The sequence below is a fragment of the Littorina saxatilis genome, linkage group LG11 (assembly GCF_037325665.1).
Source record: "Littorina saxatilis isolate snail1 linkage group LG11, US_GU_Lsax_2.0, whole genome shotgun sequence".
NCBI classification, from domain to species: domain Eukaryota; kingdom Metazoa; phylum Mollusca; class Gastropoda; order Littorinimorpha; family Littorinidae; genus Littorina; species Littorina saxatilis.
In genome coordinates, this window is record NC_090255.1 from 1,785,021 (window position 1) to 1,806,676 (window position 21,656).

General features: G+C 41.9%; 2 protein-coding genes across 2 annotated transcripts in view; both read left to right on the forward strand.

Moving 5' to 3' along the window:
• The window catches only part of LOC138979383 (serine/threonine-protein kinase RIO3-like), a 14,169-nt gene extending 1,025 nt beyond the window's left edge, over nucleotides 1–13,144 (forward strand). The window contains exons 2-11 of the mRNA XM_070352094.1: nucleotides 2,560–2,765; nucleotides 3,359–3,469; nucleotides 4,158–4,270; nucleotides 4,718–4,861; nucleotides 5,401–5,528; nucleotides 6,459–6,644; nucleotides 6,976–7,135; nucleotides 8,671–8,841; nucleotides 9,879–9,983; nucleotides 11,103–13,144. Of these exons, the coding sequence (XP_070208195.1) occupies nucleotides 2,560–2,765; nucleotides 3,359–3,469; nucleotides 4,158–4,270; nucleotides 4,718–4,861; nucleotides 5,401–5,528; nucleotides 6,459–6,644; nucleotides 6,976–7,135; nucleotides 8,671–8,841; nucleotides 9,879–9,983; nucleotides 11,103–11,342 (1,564 nt within the window). The 3' untranslated portion in view covers nucleotides 11,343–13,144. The remainder of the gene's footprint in view (nucleotides 1–2,559; nucleotides 2,766–3,358; nucleotides 3,470–4,157; nucleotides 4,271–4,717; nucleotides 4,862–5,400; nucleotides 5,529–6,458; nucleotides 6,645–6,975; nucleotides 7,136–8,670; nucleotides 8,842–9,878; nucleotides 9,984–11,102) is intronic.
• Nucleotides 13,145–14,047: 903 nt separating this feature from the next.
• On the forward strand, nucleotides 14,048–21,382 carry LOC138979384 (cathepsin B-like). The gene is made up of 9 exons (XM_070352095.1): nucleotides 14,048–14,203; nucleotides 16,759–16,888; nucleotides 17,148–17,357; nucleotides 17,793–17,908; nucleotides 18,182–18,266; nucleotides 18,474–18,618; nucleotides 19,661–19,774; nucleotides 19,998–20,126; nucleotides 20,816–21,382. Exons 2-9 carry the CDS (start codon nucleotides 16,760–16,762, stop codon nucleotides 20,890–20,892), a joined length of 1,005 nt encoding a protein of 334 aa, XP_070208196.1. The 5' UTR covers nucleotides 14,048–14,203; nucleotide 16,759; the 3' UTR covers nucleotides 20,893–21,382.
• Nucleotides 21,383–21,656: the final 274 nt, after the last annotated feature.

Consider the following 21,656-nt stretch of genomic DNA (forward strand, 5'->3'; position numbering starts at 1 on the left):
GTCCCTTTTCTTCTTTGCCCAAAGTAATCAAAATCAGGCAATCCAGAAATTCAGAATGATGCTTCAGAACTACTCCTCGTAACACTAACAGGGGTAGGATGGCAGTCAATGGACACGATGATTTCATGATTAAAACTTTATTTTTTGTGTAGCAAAATTCACGTCACAAATGTCACGAGAAACAGCACTGCTGTTACTATATATAATTACTTTCGTTTTGTAAACGGCGAAAACATTTACATCAACTGCATAGTACTAGTAGTCTGTGCCAAAAAAAGACATCCGGGAAGACGAGCGAAATGGTAGCCAGGCGTCAAGTTCAGTGTAGTGATCGCATCACACCAAAATTACATGTCACAAGAAACAGCACATCCTCGTAAATCCATTACTTTATCTAATTTACTGCTTCTTTTGATCTGAAATGTTTCTGATCAAGAAGTTAAACAAAACAAAAACACACGACGGCGTGTAATAATGGCTTTGGATAATTTCAGATATTTCTTGTTACAAGTCACAACACGTGACGCTATTGTCACAAGACACATTTACGCTCTTTTTTTCCAACAAAGGGGTTTATGATTAGAATTTTTTTTTTTATTCAGGTTCTTCACATTGCTTAATTTGGTGCTGCTTCTTCTCCCTATGATTGTGGATAAAGGATTTGGTTTTTCACAAAAAATGGATGTTTAGCCAATTTTGAGATCAAAGTTCACTCAAGCCTTTGTATCTTTTTCAGACAAATATATGTTAATTCGAACAAAGTGGGATATGAAAAAGTTTGATCAGGGAGAAATTGTTATTTTTTTTGTGGAATGCATTGTCGGAACTACTTGTCTCCGAAAACCTCCTAAAAAACCCGAAAACCTCATCAGAAATAAGAAAATTCGTCCTTAGATCGTGTTTTGTTACATAATTGTTTGCAATCACACAACTTCCACCGTTCATGGCTTTATTTTCGTGTTTGTGCGAGGATTTACGAAGGAACGGAAGCACTAATCACATGACGTCATCAATACTTGTGCTTTCGAGTAACAAGAGTTACCTCCCTTGCATTGAAATTGTTGCATCGATTTCGTCGATAATCCGGCTCTCAACACAAATATAAGGGTGCATGTAGCATGAATCAGGCTTACTTTTCACAGGCATGTCCAATACTTCACTTTGAAGATAGATTTAGTTAGTCTAGATGGGGTTTTCAGGGGTTTTTGGAGACAAGTAGTACTCTGCATTGTTGCATAAGTAAAAAACTGTTTCTCGTGACGTGACACATGCATGATGAGAATTTTCCAGGAACATGATCTGTGAGCACTTTATGTGGCAATGAATGAAAAGAGTCCATCAGATGCTTATATAAAAAATGTTTTTTGAGTCACTTGAGAAAAAGTGACTCTATGTAATCGGTCAGTGTTAGTCTGTCCGGCCGGCCGTCCGTAGACACCACCTTAACGTTGGACTTTTCTCGGAAACTATCAAAGCGATCCGGCTCATATTTTGTTTAGTCGTGACCTCCAATGACCTCTACACTTTAACGATGGTTTCGTTGACCTTTGACCTTTTTCAAGGTCACAGGTCAGCGTCAAAGGAAAAATTAGACATTTTATATCTTTGACAAAGTTCATCGGATGTGATTGAAACTTTGTAGGATTATTCTTTACATCAAAGTATTTACATCTGTAGCCTTTTACGAACGTTATCAGAAAAACAAGGGAGATAACTAGCCTTTTCTGTTCGGCAACACACAACTTAACGTTGGGCTTTTCTCGGAAACTATAAAAGTGACCGGGCTCAAATTTTATGTGAACGTGACTCCCAGTGACCTCTACACTTTGACGTCTGCTTTGGTGACCTTTGACCTTTTTCAAGGTCACAGGTATGTCTTGAAGGAAAAAAATTGAAATATCATATCTCTGAAACTATTCATCGGATTTGATTCAAACTTTATAGGATTATTCTTTACATCAAATTATTTACATCTGTATTGTGTTGTGAATAGCAATTTCTTCCTGTCCATCTGATGCCTCATATAATATTCAGAACTGCGAAAGTGACTCGATCGAGCGTTTGCTCTTCTTGTTAATCTTGGTTTTTAATTTAAATTAACTAAATTCTAGCACTGAAAATGTTGTGCGTCACGAGAAACAGTTTTACAAGCAATACATCTAACACTAATTTCTTATTATGTCGACAACCTGCAGTCTTTTAAATGAAAAACTTGAACAGTTCGATCATTTAACATATCAAAAATACAAAAGACATATGAGAAACCCAAAATGAAAATTCAGTGTTCTCTTGGGCACCTTTTGGGAGTTGCCCACATACATGTATACACATTGTCTCTCTGAATATCTCTCTCTGTCTGAGTATGTCTCTCTCTTGGTCTCTCTCTTATTCTCTCTCTCTCCATTTCTCTGTAATTTCATTAAAATTTAAACAAATTAAAAATACAACTTTCAGTTTTATAGTCACACTCTAAAACAGAAGTTGTGAGAATTGTCAGTGTAGTGGTTCAGATCCAGAACTTGATGGCATCAAATAAAATAATAGTTTCTGTATGCCCAGGTCTACAGCAGCAGCAGCCACATCAACAGTAGCACCGCCAGACATCGACAGTGATGACATGGCAGCCATACTGGCGGCGGCAGGAATCTCAGAAGGAGAATCAAACAATGATGAAATCATCGCGCGTATGATGCAGCTCCAGTTTGATCGGGAACACAACACCATGCTTGACAGGGAGGCCAACAAGTACAATGGAGGCAGCAAAGGTTGGTATAAGAATGACATGCTTTGCAGGGTTGGCAAAATCGTCCGCCTGATCGCCAGGGGCGAGTAAAAAATCTGCCGGGCTAGTAGAAACCGCTTGGCATCTCGCCCGGCTGGCCAGTGAAAATTCTGGTCCAATGCAACACTTTTGGTTGTACTATCGAGTTTCAAAGCCTTATAAACACTGCAGATCTATGCAGCTATTAACTGTTGTAACACTGGTATGTACCGGGCCAGCCACATTTCTGGCAGGCTACTGACTTTCTGGAAGTTACTCGCCCGGCTGGCGAGTTAACATTTTCATATTTGACCATCCCTGCTTTGGTTTGGTTATAATTTATTTAGACACACATTTCTCATTGTGATAATGTGACACTTTCGTAGCAGCATGCTAATGAAGAATTTAATTGTTGTACTTGTAGGTTTGAAATGTTTCTGGTGATATTTAGTTTTGCCATTTTATAGTTGTGTGGTGGGTGTTTTTTTTAAGCCTTTTTGAGGTAAACTGTGAAGGAGAATTTCTAGATGTCATCTTTTTTTTGTTTGATATGTGACCATGTTTCAATGTTAATCAGATTTGTATGTTTTTTTCCAGTGACGATTTCCTTTGAGAACTACAAAACCAAGCACCCTGTGTATGACGAGGCGGAAGAGGATGATGATGATGAGGAGGAGGAGAACTATGCACCTCCAAAAACAAAATGGGGTCAGTTAAAGTGAAAGTTCTACTTTTCTTTTATGTTCGCTATATAAGGCTTGTGTCACATGTGTGATGTAAACATTTCATTTCTTGTCATTTGGGCAGCCATGTGACTTCCACTGTGCTTGAGTGGTTTCATTAAGTGTTCATACCATTACGGGCAGCATTAAGACTTGCTCTTGCATGTCATTACAGTGTAAGAGATATGTTCTCCTTTAAGGGCTATTGACAATGTAGGTGAATGCATGAGTTGATGACAGGCAACAGGAGGCCTCTGTGACAAACTAACATCAACCCAATCACACTGTGACAAACTAACATCAACCCAATCACACTGTGTCAGTTGCGTTACCTGGTCAGGGTCAGAAACAAACTCCGGACCAAGCACTATGAATTGTGGTCTCAGCGTTATCATGACCCGTCTGTTAATCAACCTATAGTATTTAAAAAATCCTCTACGAATGAATCATGACATTGACAGCAGTATCGTTGGTAATGAGAGTGTGGGTGGGGGGGGGGGGGGGGTCTTCTTCTTCTTGGCGTTCACTGGCTCTACACACTCAGTCCAGCTCGGGAGATGAAGGTCGTCAGCTTCTCCAACTCCAGTGGAGAGGGGAGGTGAAAGCATTGATTATTGGAAATTATCCTGTTTCTGTATCTTTGTTCTTAATCTGTGTGTGTGTTTGGTTCACAGAGGAGTCGCCTCCTAAGATCGGGGTCAAGGGCTACACTGGGTCCGGCAAGAACATCACCACGAAGCACGACAAGGTCATCTGTGGCAGGAAGAACGCTGAACGCCTTATGGAGGTAAGAAACTGTCATTCAGAATATGGCCGTCTCTCGGCCTCTTTGGTTATGCGTCATTGAAGAACGCGATCTTTCATTTCAAAAAAAAAAGAGATGAAAGGAGGGGCTAGGGAATTATAACTTGCAAAACTTGAATCCTTTCTTTGATTAGAGACTTTATGGTTTGACAGTTTCCTCCTGAGTTTACTGACCTGAAATTTGTTTCTGCCAGTTTCCCCTCCCAGAGTTTGAGAACGGTGACGGGGAGGGCATGGACATGCAGCTGCCCAACAAGGTTAAACCTGTACATTTCTGTGTGACAGTTCCCCCCGGAGTTTGAGATTGATTTACCTGAACTTTGTATCTCCAGTTCCCCCGGAGTTTGAGAGCGGTGACGGGGAGGGCATGGACATGCAGCTGCCCAACAAGGTTTACAACAAGTATATCTTGTACATATCTGTCTGACAGTTCCCCCCGGAATTCGAGAGCGGTGACGGGGAGGGCATGGACATGCAGCTGCCCAACAGGGTGTACAACAAGCTGAAGAAACACTCCATTGCGGAGAACAAGCGCAGCACGCGTCACTCCGACAAGAAGGAACAGTCCACTGCTGTGAGTATCGCCCGGCTTACCACCACATTACTGCAGTTTTCAGGCTTACCCCTTCCATCAGGCTGATAGTCTCAGCACAGTCAGCCCTCTCTAAGGCGGTCTTTAAATGAGCCTAAATTTGACTTGTGAAGAGATTGTGACATTTTTTACACAAAATTCAGTGCCAAAGATTTGTGCAGCCTGATCTGTGAAGTCGACTTTGTGAATGAATGTCAGGATTTAGGTGTAAAGTTTTTTTTGTTTTGTTGTTTTACTCATTCTTGAATGCAGATGTGCCTTCATTGCAGATTAAATTGTTGCATTTGTAGCTCCTTCCAGCGGCATGGGGGGAGGGAGGTAGGGCAATGAATGGTGGAGATGGACTGTATGCATGTGTGTATGTGAACACTGCTGTGTGTGGCTGCGAGAGAGAGTGTGCACACGCTTCTGTAAGCATGCTTTGTAAATACTTTATAGCAATAATCTGACTACGCTTTCATAAAGAAATGTCTTCCAAGGTAAAATGTTGATAAAAAAACAAACAATATTTACGTCACCAGGAGCATGTGCTGGACCCCAAGACACGCACCAAGGTGTTCCGCTTGGTCAACCGCGGTGTCATAGAGTCGCTGGGCGGTGTCATCGCTGGGGGCAAGGAGTCACTCGTCTTCCAGGCCAAGGGGGGAAGGTGTGTAAGGGAATGGGTGTGCAAGGGTTGTGTCAGTGTGTGTGTCTGTCTGTGTGTGAGAGTCGCTGGGCGGTGTCATCGCTGGTGGCAAGGAGTCACTTGTCTTCCAGGCCAAGGGGGGAAGGTGTGTAAGGGAATGGGTGTGCAACACTTTTTTCTGTGTTCCTTGTTCGTCAACATTTTTTTCTTTTTTTCTGAGGATTCGAACAAAATAAAAGAAGCATCACTGAAGTCAGATTCTCTGTGGTTGAAATACTGCCTGTCTGCTCATTTTAGTTTGTAAATTGGATCTTGAATAGTACCTATAGATGTGAACTCACGGATTATGAAAGTCTTCTTCTTCTTCTTCTTCTGCGTTCGGGGGCTGAAACTCCCATGTACACTCGTGTTTTTTGCACGAGTGGAATTGTACGTGTATGACCATTTTTTACTCCGCCATTTAGGCAGCCATACGCCGTTTTCGGAGGAAGCATGCTGGGTATTTTCGTGTTTCTATAACCCACCGAACTCTGACATGGATTACAGGATCTTTTTCGTGCGCACTTGGTCTTGTGCTTGCGTGTACACACGGGGGTGTTCGGACACCGAGGAGAGTCTGCACACAAAGTTGACTCTGAGAAATAAATCTCTCGCCGAACGTGGGGACGAACTCACGCTGACAGCGGCCAACTGGATACAAATCCAGCGCGCTACCGACTGAGCTACATCCCCGCCATGAAAGTGTTCAAATTGTGAACTTGTGTGTGGTTCATGTGATGCATGTCGGTGTGTTTGTGTGCAGTGTGGAGGGCATGGTGATGGTAGAGGGCTTTGTGGTGAAGATCTACAGGTTCTGTGTGTTACAAATGTCTGTGTGTGTTGTGTGTTATATTATAAATGTCTGTGTGTGTTGTGTGTTTTATTATACATGTGTGTGTGTGTTGTGTGCAGTGTGGAGGGCATGGACATCCCGGAGCACCTGGCGGTGAAGATCTACAAGACGACCTTGATGGACTTCAGGACGCGGGAGAAGTACGTGCACGGCGACCACCGCTTCTCCAAGGATGACTACAAGAAGCAGAACCCGCGCAAGATCATCAAGATCTGGGCCACCAAGGAGGTCGCCAACCTCAACAGGTAGGATGTGGACCCTTGTTTTCTTACACAGTGGAACCCCCTTTTTCAGATACAGACACACCCTCGACTCCTAATTCAAGACACCCTTCTTTCACAGCAAAACTAAAGGCTCATTTTGTGCTGTTTGTTTTGTATCGTCTTGCAGGAAAGCAATTGTTGCTGTTTGCTGCACCTTTCTTGTATTTACATTTTTTTTTATTGTTCTGTAGACAGCTGTTTCATTTAAGCAATTGTATTACTGTGTGTGTTTTTCAGCACAAAAGTTCTGCGCATTATTTTTTAAAGTTGTTGACTGAAGACGACTGCTAACACAAGTTGTTACCTGTTGCAGGATGCGTAAGTTTGACGTTCCCTGCCCGTCAGTGATCATTCTGAAGGATCACATCCTGGTCATGTCGCTGGTCGGCAGCCACCAGACACCCGCGCCAAAACTACGCTACGCCAACCTCTCCGTGCCAGACCTGCAGGATGCATATGAACAGACTGTGGCGGTGAGTGATGTCTTGTTACACCCCCAGGGTTTCATTTACTAGTGCGCCCTGCGCCATTGGCGCATTACATCTGAAAATGTCCCATCACAATTCCCTTCAGTGTGTCAAAGGGCGCATTGAGATTACGTACCACTGCGCCACCAAATGTACACTTTACATCGGATTACACACACACACACACACATGCACACACACACACACATGCACACACACACACACACACACACACACACACACACACACATACAGAGATAACAAGATATAGCGGCTAATTCTCAAATGGCACCATATTGCCCCATTTTGCATATTTGGTCAAACGCACACAGTCCTCTTTGGCGCTTCTTGCCTTCGACTATGTCCCATCGGAATTTGGTTGAAGGGGACAAATGCCCCATTGCCTTTTTCTCCCAGGCTAAACCCTGCACCCCTATCTAGTCAGTGAGTTGTGCCGTGTTTCTGTGCACTTTTTCAGCTTTCTATCAAGTTCCTTTTTCTGATTCTGGAATTTATGTGAAGTTTAGTGTTTGCTTGATAGAGTTGCTGACTTTTATGAAACCTTTCTGAGGGGTGCATCCTCCTAAATCTAGGTACATGCACACGTATAGCTGTATTATGTACTAGATGATTACCCGCTTCGCCGGGTACCGGCTTCGCCATGAAGAAGTAGAGCCGAATACCCGGCTGCGCCGGGGAGCCGGGTGTACGCCGGCTTTGCCGGCGCACGAAGGAAGGGAGATAAACGCGCAAAACACTGGAGAAGATAAGGAAGAGTTGTGGACAGTGACCTTCTAAAAATAGTAACGGGAATATGGATTGAGCGTTGTGGACAGTGACCTTCTAAAAATAGTAACGGGAATATGGATTGACGCCACACGAAGGAAGGGAGATAAACGCAAAACACTGGAGAAGATAAGGAAGAGTTACTGGGAATGGATCTACAGAAAAACCAAAATCGGTTCAGCGCTGCGCGCTGAGAGCACGTGTTCAAAATTCTCATCGACCAGGTTGTGTCCGGGGTCTACCTGAATATGCCCACCAAATTTGAAGCAGATCCATCGAGAACTTTGGCCGTGCATCGCGAACACACAGACAGACAGACAGACACAAGTCGTATATATATATATATATAGATGTAGGCTTAGAAACCCTGGTTTTAACAAGAGGGTCTCCAAAGGGGGAGGGTGGGGGTGTTTCACTGCAGCCATCTTGATAGTTTGTTGTTCATAGTGTTGTTTTTATTGTATCACTTAGAGAACCAGAAGAAATATTCCAGAAGAATGGTTGCAGGCACAAGTCACCAGCTTTGCACTTCCTTTCACCTGTGATACATCTTGCTTCTTGGCCAAGAATATGTTTACTTACGGCCGTTTTAATTTTCGCTGTCTCTCCCTTGTGCTAAGACTGTGGGGTGCTAAGACTGTGTGGGTGCTAAGACTTTGTGGTTGCTAAGACTGTGTGGTGCTAAGACTGTGTGGTGCTAAGACTGTGTGGTGCTAAGACTGTGTGGTGCTAAGACTGTGTGGTGCTTGTTTCAGATCATGAAAACCCTTCACCACAAGTGTGCGCTGGTGCACGCCGACCTGAGCGACTACAACTTGCTGTGGAGTGACGGCACGGTGTACGTCATTGACGTGTCGCAGTCTGTCGACCTCACTCACCCCCAGGCCTTCAACTTTCTCTACAGGGACTGCTACAACGTCTGCAATGTGAGTTGTGGTTGGTGTTGTCGGTGGTGTTCGTGGTGGTGGTGGTGTTGTTGTTGTTGTTGTTGGCGTTGGCGTTTGACTTCTTTAGTAATTATTTGTTGGATCAGAGTTGATTAGTAGGCTGGGGAAGGTGGTGAGTTTTAGTGAAGGAGTGTCACCTAGAGGAGGAAAACAAGCGGTGTCGTACGAAGTAGGAATTGTTTTCTTGCCTTTCACATGTCACCAGTTCATTTCAGACAGATTATCAGATTGACTCTTTTTCCTGGTCGCTCAGTTATCAGAATTAAATCTGCTATTTGTAATGGGAAAATATCAAAACTGCCTCTGAATGTTCACAGTATATTTAAGAAGTCTCCCATGCTTCTCAGATCATAATCCTTCAGTTAAGAAGGGATAGTTTTGTCTTTTTGTGAAGACAATGGTTGTTCACTTTGTTTTGTGTGCTTCAAGTCGGCAGCTCCGTGTACGCAAAAGTCACTGAATACTACATAGAGAATACTACAGTGGAATCCCCCTTTTCAGACCTACACAGATCGGGTCTTAAAGAGGAGAGGTCTTAAAATGGTGGTTCCTTTCAAGGTCTGAGCAGGTCCTCATATTCAGGCTGCGGACAGGCCACAACCAAATGAACCACCACCTTTTCACCAAGTTCAGAATTGGCCAGTCAGACCAGTGCCCTTGTCAAACAGGCAGCATGACAACGGAACACCTGCTGCAGACTTGTCCACTACACGATGGCCTCAGGAGCCAGATCTGGGCGGAGGCGACCACGGTGCAAGGGAAGCTCTATGGCAGTCTGGACGACCTACAGCGCACGGCAACATTTGCGCGGAGAACCGGCGTTTCCATCTGAGTGATCGACAAGAAGAAGAAGAAATGGTGGTACATTTACAGACGTTATCAACACAAAGTCTGAGAAAACAAGGTCTTAAAGGGGGGGTTCCACTGTACACAATCATTGTCTATGTTTGATGAAAGCTAATGCTTGACATTGGGTTTTTTTTTTTTTTAATGCTTGACATTGTTGTTTGTTGCAGTTCTTTGAGAAGCAGAACGTCCACAACGTTTTGAGTCCTGAGCAACTGTTCAACGAAGTGACCGACCTGGATATTCAGGGAGAGGGGGCTGATTTCAGTGCACAGGTATGTGCTGACACAGCTCTTTTTGTAATACTCAAGTTGGCCAAATAGGTATAGTTAGCAGGAATTTTTGGAGAGCAGAGTTTTAATCATTTTTTCTGTCATAATAAATCAGTTTTGTTTTTGTTTTATTTATTTATTTATTTTGGCTGCCTTAAAGGTCCTTGTCTACATTTTTATACCGAAATCGCCATTTGACCATTGAAATGCGGAGTCTATTATCTACAAATATCAACAATACACCCCCTTTCGATCAGGAAAGACGAAGCCAGTGTAGCCGTTTGAAAATTCATTGTAGTATTCCAGCGTAGTACTCATAGTAGGATATCTTTATTTGGAAAATGCCAAGCGCAAAACTCCTCTCAAATCCCGTGCATTTTGTGCGTTTAAAAAAAAGCGTGGACAGCGCTCCAGTGTCAAACTGTTGCTGCACTTGTTTGGGCGTGGCTATAAGCATAGTGACATGAATTTGATTGGTCAGTATTTTTAGGCAAAGCACATGTTCTCAGCAAACAGAAAACAAAATATTGGAAGCGTGAGTCACGCTACCCAAAAATAAAATCTTTTTTTACATACTTTTTTTTTCTATAACTTTTTTCCCCATGGTTCATTCATCATATGACATAACCTTTTAGCGAAATCTAACCATAAGATTATTGAAAAAAAGCAAAAATGTAGACGACCACTTTTAATGGCGGGGTTCAAACGATCATACACAGAAAAAATTCACTCGTGCAAAAACACAAGTGTACGTGGGAGTTTCAGCCCACGAACGCAGAAGAAGAAGAAAGAAGTTTTATTTATTTATTTATATATTTATTTATTATTTGTTTTATTGGGGGGGGGGGGGGGGTTGGGGGGACTGGTTGGTTAATCTTTTTCTTGTTATCTCGTTTTTTCCGGACCCCCTCATAATGTCCCATTTTAAATCATGCTGGGGTTAGCACCATCCTAGTTTTCCCTGATAACTTTTGCTGAAGCATCTGTGTAAATCTCAGTTAGTTGATTCCACTACTTTTCAAGCTATTCAAGCAGGCATGACATCTCTCCAACAGATCTTGCACAGTGTTTTCATACTGCCTCAAAACTTAGTGTACTAAAAAAACAAACATTATTCTGCAGGTTCAGCGGTACGACAAGGAGAGGAAGGAAACGGACATGGTTCTAGGTCACAACTACTCCCAGTTCGGCTTCGACTACTTCTTTGAGAAAGCCCAGCAGTTCAGAGAAGCAGAACTGGCGGCCATGGCTGGATCATCCTCAGACGCAACCAAAAAGTCTCTCACGGAGATGGCACAGAAATATCGCTTTGACTCCGATGACAGTGATAGTGAGGAAGGGGAGGGAGGGGAGGAGGTCTGAAGGAACTGAATGTGTGTGTTTGTTTGTTTGTTTGTTTGTGTGTGTGAGTGTGTGTGTGTGTGTGTGTGTGTGCGTGTGTGTGTGTGTGTGTGTGTGTGTGTGTGTGTGTGTGTGTGTGTGTGTGTGTGTGTGTGTGTGTGTGTGTGTGTGTGTGTGTGTGTGTGTGTGTGTGTGTGAGAGAGAGTTTTGTGGCTGGTGCATGAAGAAGATGTCTGCTAATCGGGTCTCTGTGTAAACTACAGTGAAAAAGCATGTTTGCAACTGAGCATCTCAAGTGAAATTTGAACTGCCATTGTATTGTATGCAGATGTGTTTATTGTGTTTGTGGGACTGAAGTAACTGAATGTATGTTAGAGAGAGAGTGAGAGTGAGAGAGTGAGTGAGTCGAGAGAGAGAGAGAGCTTTGTATGAAAATGACATCAAATTTTGTCTCGGTGTGAATTTCATTGAAAAACAATGATAAAATGTACTTTGAAACACTGCATCTGAAACTTGATTCAAACTGTTGTATAACTTGATTTGTGTGCATGTGCAACAAAACTGGGGAAATTGTTACTGTTTGTGAAAGGTGTTTGTTTATGGAGGTTGTGAATCCATGAGTGTGATTGTGATTCTTGGAGCTTTACCATTCTCCATTAATATTTACTGTCAAGCTTCAAACCCTCTGCTCCCACTCTTGCATCCCTTTTCAAACATAATCCAGTGATGTGTTCTGAGTGATGTGTTCTGAGTGATGTGTTCTGAGTGATGTGTTCTGAGTGATGTGTTCTGAGTGATGTGTTCTGAGTGATGTGTCGTCGCGATATAACCTTCGTGGTTGAAAACGACGTTAAACACCAAATAAAGAAAGAAAGAATGAGTGATGTGTTCTGAGTGATGTGTTCTGAGTGATGTGTTCTGAGTGATGTGTTCTGAGTGACATATATTGTATTGATACGGCCTGTTTCTGAAATGAACTGTATATATATATCAGTTGGTTTACAAGTTTGTACGGTCATAACAAATGATTCAGATTTATTTCTGAGGTGAAGGTGTAAACTGAAAACTGTCATGTTTTTGTCTCTATGGTTTTGATCTTTGGTATGTCTCTTGGTTGTGGAAAGTGTCCATGTTGCTCATTCTGTTTGCAAATAAAAGGCTCGGCTTTGAAGCCTCCTGACTCGCCGATCCCTCTCCCTGGGTGTGTTTGGGTGAATATCTTGCCTACATTTAAAATGGAGTTGATGTTTTTGTTCTTGAACATGCTGTGATAAAAACTTGATAAAAATTATCTTCTGAGGTCAGGAATTAATAAAAATTGATTTAATTCTGTGAAATGTTATTTGATAAGATCATAAACCACATGATTAGACTCTCTTTCTGTGTATGGAACTGTCTTTTTTTTTTGTTACAAGTACTTTACATGAACAGTTTTGGTACTGGAAATTAACGTTTCATAATGCGTTAAAGTTATTAGGCCAGATATTTTGCATCTAATTTTGTTAGTTGGTAATCAGGTATCAGCATTCCTTGTGCTTTGAAAATGTTGATTCATGTACTAAATGAACCTGAGGGGTAAGGTGTGGGGGTAGTTTTCTCTGATCCTTTGTGCAATTAAACTTGATAGCCATTTTTAAAAGATACAGAAAAAAATTCTGTTTATTATCTTTTTGATTTTAAAAAAATCATGAGTATGGTTTAGCCTGAGAAGTTAATTGAGCTAGTCAGACAGGTTTTTGCTGTTGTTGTTGTTGTTTTTCATGCTGTTGACCTTTGCAACTTTGAGACACCCTCCTTGCATGAAATAAATAATCATGACTGAACTGATGTCTTATTATTGACTCTTTCTCTCTCTCTCTCTCTCTCTTTCTCTCTCTCTCTCTCTCTCTCTCTCTCTCTCTCTCTCTCTCTTTCTCTCTCTCTCTCTCTCTCTCTCTCTCTCTCTCTCTCTCTCTCTCTCTCTCTCTCTCTCTCTCTCTCTGGCTGTGTGTGTGTGCATGCGTGTGTGTGTATGTGTAGCTGTACGTGTGCATGTGTGTAGCTGTGTGTGTATGTGTAGCTGTGCCACATTGTGTGTGTGTGCATGTGTAGCTGTACGTGTGCGTGTGTGTAGCTGTGTGTGTATGTGTAGCTGTGCCACGTTGTGTGTGTGTATGTGTAGCTGTACGTGTGCGTGTGTGTAGCTGTGTGTGTATGTGTAGCTGTGCCACGTTGTGTGTGTGCATGTGTAGCTGTGTGTGTATGTGTAGCTGTACGTGTGCGTGTGTGTAGCTGTGTGTGTATGTGTAGCTGTGCCACGTTGTGTGTGTGCATGTGTAGCTGTGTGTGTATGTGTGTGTGGGAACTGAGTGAGGATGCAGGGGTATAATGCATTTGATCATTTCATTTACCTTCAGAAAAACCTAAAACTTTCTTATAGGTTAAGTTAAAGGCACAAGTTTTACAATCACATAAATACACTTGCTGGACAACTTTTTTTTCTTCTGGGAATGTTTGTTTTAGTGGTTTTTTGGTCTCCATTTTACTCTCTACTTTGTTCTAAATAATTCGTAGGGCAGTAACCGGTACTACATGTAACATTAGACCTAAACTTAAATCGGGCCAAAGTCCGCAGGAGAAAAGGCAAAAGCAAAGCAGTCCATGGTCAAAATAGAACAACCTTCCGAAAACACAAGACAAGCGCTATCGCGGATCCAAATTAATCACGTGACCCATACTGTCACGTGAGAGTCATATGATAAGATTAGACCTCGTGATTTCTTGGCGTGTGACAACAGTAGGCAGCTCTCACAAGACCCAGCTTATCGGTCTTACAGATTATAAAAACGATTTTCTCGTCTCACTCTCCGCTGATTTACCTGCCGAGGTGAAGCAATTAACAGGTAAGAAAACAGTCAATGATGTGTGCGAGTTTTCGATTGTTCTCTATGACTATGGGCGTGTTATTTTATTTGTGTGTTGTTTGTCCAACTTCCTGCTTTCACTGATCATACTATTCTACTGTCGGTTGTCTTTGTTCCGTCATTATTTCGCTTGGAACGGAATGTAACACATGAAGAAATTCGCTATTTACGTTTGATGTACCCTTTTCATCTTTTGAGAGTTTGGTTGTTATTCTGTGTTACTAGCTGTCAGTCGGTGAGATGAACACGAATTACACAGCATTGGCAATACGTTGAATAACACGTACACAGTAAAATGCAGTACTTGATTTTCATGTCTATAGCTGTGACGGTGGCAAAGGGTTAGTGAAAGCAAACGAGGGCAAAGTCGCATCGGAACGGGGGGCGTGTACATTTACTTTTTAATTCAATTCTCTTAGAGCATTAAGCTGATGTTTATTCGCTATTGTGATAAAATAAAAATCAGGCTTGAAACTGAAAGGTTTAACTTCTATGGGCCTTGGAATATGCTGCTATATAGTTCCTATTAATTTGACGCTACAGGCTTTATCCTACATGTACTATAATTGTAGTGGTGGTAGTGATAGGGTTCCAGATCTTCTAATCCTTGTGCATGCCTTAGGCTTTAATTTATCATTCAAATGTTACATCTTTATACAGGGTGTTAAAGAACAAGGAACTAGCTGTGTGGTTATTAATTCTTATACCCATCTATAAGATTGAATGGGATTTCTGAAAAAAATATTTAACTCCTTTGGATGAGGAAATAATTTACTTGAGGAAGGGTCATCCTGACATTCACATAATGTCCTTGTCTTGTGATACACTGAAAACAGCTTCATCATTGCTGGTTCAGTGGTTGGTATTTTTTTTTTTTTTAATTTATTCTATCTTACTCTTAGTGTTGCAATTTTGTTCCTTAACATTTGTGTAGTACATGTATAGATATCACCTTGTACTAACTATAACCTACAGTACATTAGAGCTTGATTTATATTTGTACTGTATGAACAGTATTGCATGAATTTCTGTTTTTGTCTCCACGAGTTAGGCTACTCAATTTGTGGGTGTGTCAGAGGGTGTTGTATTACAACAACATTGTTGATAATCAGTCAACAAGCAAATCAATGTGTCTGCAATTTTGTCAACGGTACATCCAGTACTTAGGAAAACATGTGATCACTTGTACTGAAATGGTGAAGTAAACTTGGCACACTAGATAAAGACAGAAAAGGTGAGAGCATCTTTTGATGTGTGTGTGTGGATAACACTGTGTGAACTTTCAACGGTTGAACTGTACCAATAATAGAAAGGTCAACGAGTTCTTAGGTAGTAGTGCATTGTAAGATAATAATGATAATAATACGAGAATTTATATAACGCGCACATATCTCACCACATGGCGAATCAAGATAAAATAATATGACTGATGTTCAGGACTGTACACATCGCAAAAGTAGGTCAGTTTGTTCATAAAGTTCCCGTACAAGGACTGCACTCAGATAGAGGCCAACAGAAGAAGATGATACACGTATGCAGTGATGTAATTGGTGATTACTAGTATCAATAATTGAATGCTGTGTTTGGGCAGACTTGATAGAAATATTTTTTTTAGAATGTTAACTGCTGTTTTATAAACAAAATAGAAAAAGTTTATTTGTCCACTGCATGGCTTGATATAAAGAATATCATATGAAGGACTCATGCGATGTATATATGACAAGTTGTCACATGTACATTGGGCTGCATGCTCAGACATGATGTGGATGATTGTGCTATCTCAGCATCCTGTGATAAATTATTAAGCTGTCACTGAAATTGACTTTTACAGTGTATCAGCCTGCTGGATTTAAATAGCACTATACGTTTTTTGTTTGTGAAGCACACATTCTGAAACTTAACTAGATGAATGTTTTCCTGTCTGTCATAAGTTGTCAACCAATTACTATGCATCGTTGCAGTTTTAAATAGTTGTACACAGCTATTTGCGTTAGTCTTACTAAGTTACGGCCCAGTAGATATATATATATGTATATTATACCCGTGTGACTTGGAATAATAGGCTGTGATAAGTAGGATATGCGCCAAAATGGCTGCGATCTGCTGGTCGATGTGAATGCGTGATGTATTGTGTAAAAAATTCCATCTCACACGGCATAAATAGATCCCTGCGCCTTGAGTCCGAGTCTGGAGATACGCGCGCGATATAAGACTTCATATAATAATTTTATTTTATTGGTGTGTGCAGTTTGCCTCCCTTTTCTTTGTTGGTTCTTGTCCATGCAGTATCTTACACAAATTTTGAAAGTTCAAACTTTTCCATGGAACATTTGCCTCAAGATTTTTTGTTGCACAAATACATTCACACGCAGAGAGCTATTACACAAATTAACTCACATTGAATATACCCCCCTCCCACCCACCCCCCCACCCCACATCCTTGCCAAAAACACTGTTGCAGGTCTATCTGAAAGGAAAAACAGGTTTTTTTTAAATACCCTCACGCAACTTTAATCAATACTTTGTCCTGACAGAATGAAAGTGTTGGTTCTGGTCGCACTGCTGGGTGCAGTCTACGCTGCTCCAAAGTCAAAGGTCCCGGACTTCGGTCTGCTGACCGACGAGGAGATCGTCTACATCAACAAGGTCCAGTCTTCATGGAAGGTACAACTACGTGTACATGCAAAAAAACATTTTTGTCCATCTTCATCATTTAAGTTAGGTGGGAGTTAAGGATGCAGATCAGTCGCACATACATGTGTGCGCACACACACACACACTCGCGCGCACACACACACATGTACACACACACCCACACACACACACACACACAAAGAAGGGACTTAAGAGTAGAATGCAAAAATCATTGTCAAATATCAGATGTTTAACCTAACCAAATTTCATGATGACTCACTGATTTCAGGCAGGCCGCAACTTCCACCCTGACTTCCCCGTGAAGAAGCTGATGGGTGTGGACTATGATGCGTCACTCAAGTTCACGCTGGAGACCATGCCGGTCAAAGAGTCCTTCACCGGGATGGATCTGCCCGACACCTTCGACGCTCGCACCAAGTGGACCAACTGCCCCACGCTCAAAGAAGTCCGCGACCAGGGAGCCTGTGGCTCGTGCTGGGTAAGTGCTAGCTGTTGTAGTTGATGGTGATTTGGGTGTTGTTGTTGGTGGTGGTGGTAGTGGGGCAGGGTTAAAATAATGTACTGTCTAGAAACCAAGAATCCTTGACAGGGATGGCCAAATCGTCCGCCCAATCGCCAGGGGCGAATAAAACATTTGCTAGGCTAGTAGAAACTGCCTAGCAAATCGCCCGGATGGCCAGTGAAAAATCTGGTCAAATGCGACTCTTTTGATTGTCATATCGAGTTTCAAAGTCATATAAACACCGCATATGCAGTAACTGTGGTATGTACTAGGCCATCAATATTTCTGGTGGGCTACCGACTTTCTTGAAGTTACACTGTTGCCACGTTCATATGCGTCTAGAGCTTAATTCCTGTTTTTGATATTGATTAGACAAATTGTGGAAATAACTGTGTGGGCTTTTTGGTGCAGGCTTTCGGTGCAGTGGAGGCCATGTCTGACAGGATCTGCATCGCGTCTAACGGCGCGTCCAACGCTCACCTGTCTGCTGAGGACCTGATGTCTTGCTGTCGCACTTGTGGAAATGGGTCAGTGTCGCTGCAAACTTGGGTTTTTCAAACATTGACTCATGCACTCGCACACGCACACACAAACACCCCTATGTCTTCCTCCCACTGTTCATAACATTTGTAAATCTACGTGTCTTAGCTCTTTGTTTAAAGAATTGATTTTCTTTGATTTATTCTGTGGTCTTGAAAGAGGGGTGTTACTTTATATCAAACAACAGTGATGAGGCCCCTTCCCCTCACTCCCTTCTCCCCTAGACCAGTATTTAATGGTACAATTTTGTGTGTTGTCAGATGCAACGGAGGTTTCCCTGCCGGCGCCTGGTCCTTCTTTGACCGTGACGGTGTGGTGACCGGTGGCCAGTACAACAGCAAACAGGTCAGTGAATGCATGTGTCTGTGCATGTTGTTGTTGTTGGAATTTTTACATTTATTCTGTTTTTCTTTCTTGCTCTCTTTCTTTTCATTCTTACTTATTGTCTGCTATATATGTAATTCCATGTTATTAGAATCTCTTGACAACAAAACTATCATGGTGGATAGAGTGTTCAGTAATTTGACGTCCTCCTTTCTTGCTGTGTGACAGGGGTGCCTGCCCTACGAGATCCCATCCTGCGACCACCATGTTGTGGGCAAGAAGTCTCCCTGCACAGGCGACGCCAAGACCCCTCGCTGTGAGAAGAAGTGCGAAGCCAACTACAACCAGACCTTTGAGGCGGACAAACACTATGGTAAGGCACACACACAAAATTTGTTTTTCGTTGGATGACTGGGCCAATCGTTGGATGACTGGGCCAATCGTTGGATGACTGGGCCAATCATTGGATGACTGGGCCAATCGTTGGATGACTGGGCCAATCAAAACGAGAATTAGGGTTAGAAGGAACTCCAAAACAGATAGACGGCCAACGCTTCAAATCAAGAATCATAATTTGTTTATATATATTCATGGGTGTTGCATGCACACACACACACAAACACACACACGCGCACACACACACACATACGCAAACACACACGCAAACGCACACACACACAGACCATAGCAGTATTGTGCCCTGATTCAGAGGACAATATGTCAGTTAATTAGACCTGGGTTGAAAATATGAACAGGTCCAAGTGTCCTGGCCACAAAAGCGTTGTTTTTTCAGAACTCCTCTTACATGTACGTCAAAACTGCTGATGGTTGACCGGCCAGGGGTCACAACATGGTGTCTGATCACAAACCTATGTGTAAAATTTTAAAATATTACTAATATTTACTGTATTGTTACTTTTATTGTGAAATGACCGAAGACTGCCATGCATACACTGACCTAGGATCCTATACAATTTTGCCGTATTTTGTACGCATGATTGTCTAGAATACGATCAGTACGGTCAGTTGAAAAAAAATACGACGAGAAAAAAACTAAAATACTTTCTTCACAAGCGCATCCCGAAGCCGATCCAGTACAGTATTTTGAAACATGATTTCAGTATTTGTCAGTGAACATTGAAGGAAGCATTTGTTTTAAATGTATCGGTAAACTTGATTGATGGTGCGACGGATGCTGGTGAAACATGGATGTTCAAAATCAAATGCTGTGTGAAGTACGCTAATTTTTCTGAAAATACACCAAGTTCGTTTGAGAATACTCCAAGTGCAAATCAGAGGTTCCCAGGTCTGCATACAAAAGAGCTGACAAACAGGCAGACAGGGACAGAAATGAAAAGAATAACAGTGACACAGTGTTGATGTGAATGCTAAGAGAGGGAGACGCTGTGTTTCAGGCAAGCGATCCTACATGGTGCGCGGTGAACAGAAGATCATGGAGGAGCTGTACACCAATGGCCCGGTGGAGGCCGCTTTCACCGTCTACGCCGACTTTCCGCAGTACAAAAGCGGTGAGTACAGTCAAACCTGTCAATAGGGACTATTTTTGGTTATTCGTTAATATATCACCTTGTAAAATGAAGGTTTGTCATCGTAATCTCTCTCTCTCTCTCTCTCTCTCTCTCTCTCTCTCTCTCTCTCTCTCTCTCTCTCTCTCTCTCTCTCTCATTATTGTGTACAAGCTTACGATGAAGCAGCCAGCAGTTTCTGATGCACTGTTGCTATGTTGTACAGGTGTCTACAAGCACACGAGCGGCTCGGCTCTGGGGGGACACGCTGTGAAGATCCTGGGCTACGGCACAGAGAACGGAGACAAGTACTGGCTGGTCGCCAACTCCTGGAACCCCGACTGGGGCGATAGCGGTAAGCACAACTATACTGCACATCTCTAGTTAAACAAGGGAGAAAAAATGCCCTATTAAGTGTCACCTGTGATTAGAGAACACTTCCCAGTAGAAGATGACACAAATACCTTGGTATGGGTTGTGAAAGAGGGAGCACCCTGGCTTTTACTCGGACAAACATTGGAGGGAGGGGGGGGGGTGTCAGAAACACTTGCACAGGAGCACCTTTGAATCTGCAGTCTATTTGTCTGAGGAAAAGCAAGGGTATTCACTCTTTCAGAAATCATTCAAACCTAACCGAGTTATTTCCAAAAATAGTTTTTTAAGGACACCTTCTTTTGTCCCTACCCCCCCCCCCCCCCCTCCCATGCTACTGCCCCTCCCCCCAACAACAACAACACAAATTTTGTGGTTGTAATAACTCGACCTAACCTTCTTTTTTTCCTGCCGACACTACACTGTATATTGTGAAAAAGACAAAAAAATACAACAGACATACACACTTCAAAGAAAGAACAAAATGGCAGCAAAATTACTATCATAACACTCAAAAAGAAAAGAAAAACAAAAAACTGACGCAGAAGACAGAAAAAAAAATATCAACAAGCAACCATAACCATTCATTTATTTTATTTCTTTATCATTTTTTTTATCATTTTTTTCTCTCATTTCTTTTTTCAGTCATTTTACTTTGTTTTTATTCTGCAGGTTTCTTCAAGATCCTCCGTGGCACAGACGAGTGTGGAATCGAGGGACAAATTGTTGCAGGAGAACCAAAGTTGTAAAGAAAAAACCAAAATGATCATTAACAGAGAATGGATGGGGATACGTTCCTGGTGAACTGCTGTTTGAATGCTGTCTGAAAGTGTATGTTACAGAATATTTTACACCAAAAAATGTAAGGTTGCCGCAAGATACTCTCTGCACTGGTGCTTTACCAACTGTGTTCCAAAAATTGTTGATAAAAAAATATTCTCTTCAGTTGTATGGCTTTAAACAATTTTGATGATTGTGAAAGAATACATTCAGCATGGAAGTTGTAGTTTGAGAATTTTACAGGGTTATTTTTTTTATTTTATTTTTTCAACACACAGGAGATAAAAGCCTCTGGCAGGTTGTGTATTATCAGCAGCACAGGGTGCAGAATTAAGAAAACTTGTTTTCTCTGTAGTTTGCAAAATATGTTTCGTTTGATAGATGTCTCTGTGATGAAACGAAAATCAAATGTTACATGTTTTACTCGTTTGTATTTTTGTGAATAAAATGTCATTTGTACTTGTGTGTGTTATATTTTTAATTTGTTTAATATCTTGCTTGACTGAGTTGTTGTTACATGTACTCTGTCTCTCTGTGCATCGCTCTTGATCTCTTTCTCTCTGTTACATGAAGCGTCAGCTTTGCTTCGTCTCTCCCTCATGCACACACACAAGCACGCACACACACAAGCACGGACAGGCGGCACACACACATACACACACTCTCTTTCTCTAAAAAAACCCCACAATTTATAGCAAGCTTGGCATGGTTTAAAATTAGATATCAAGGATAA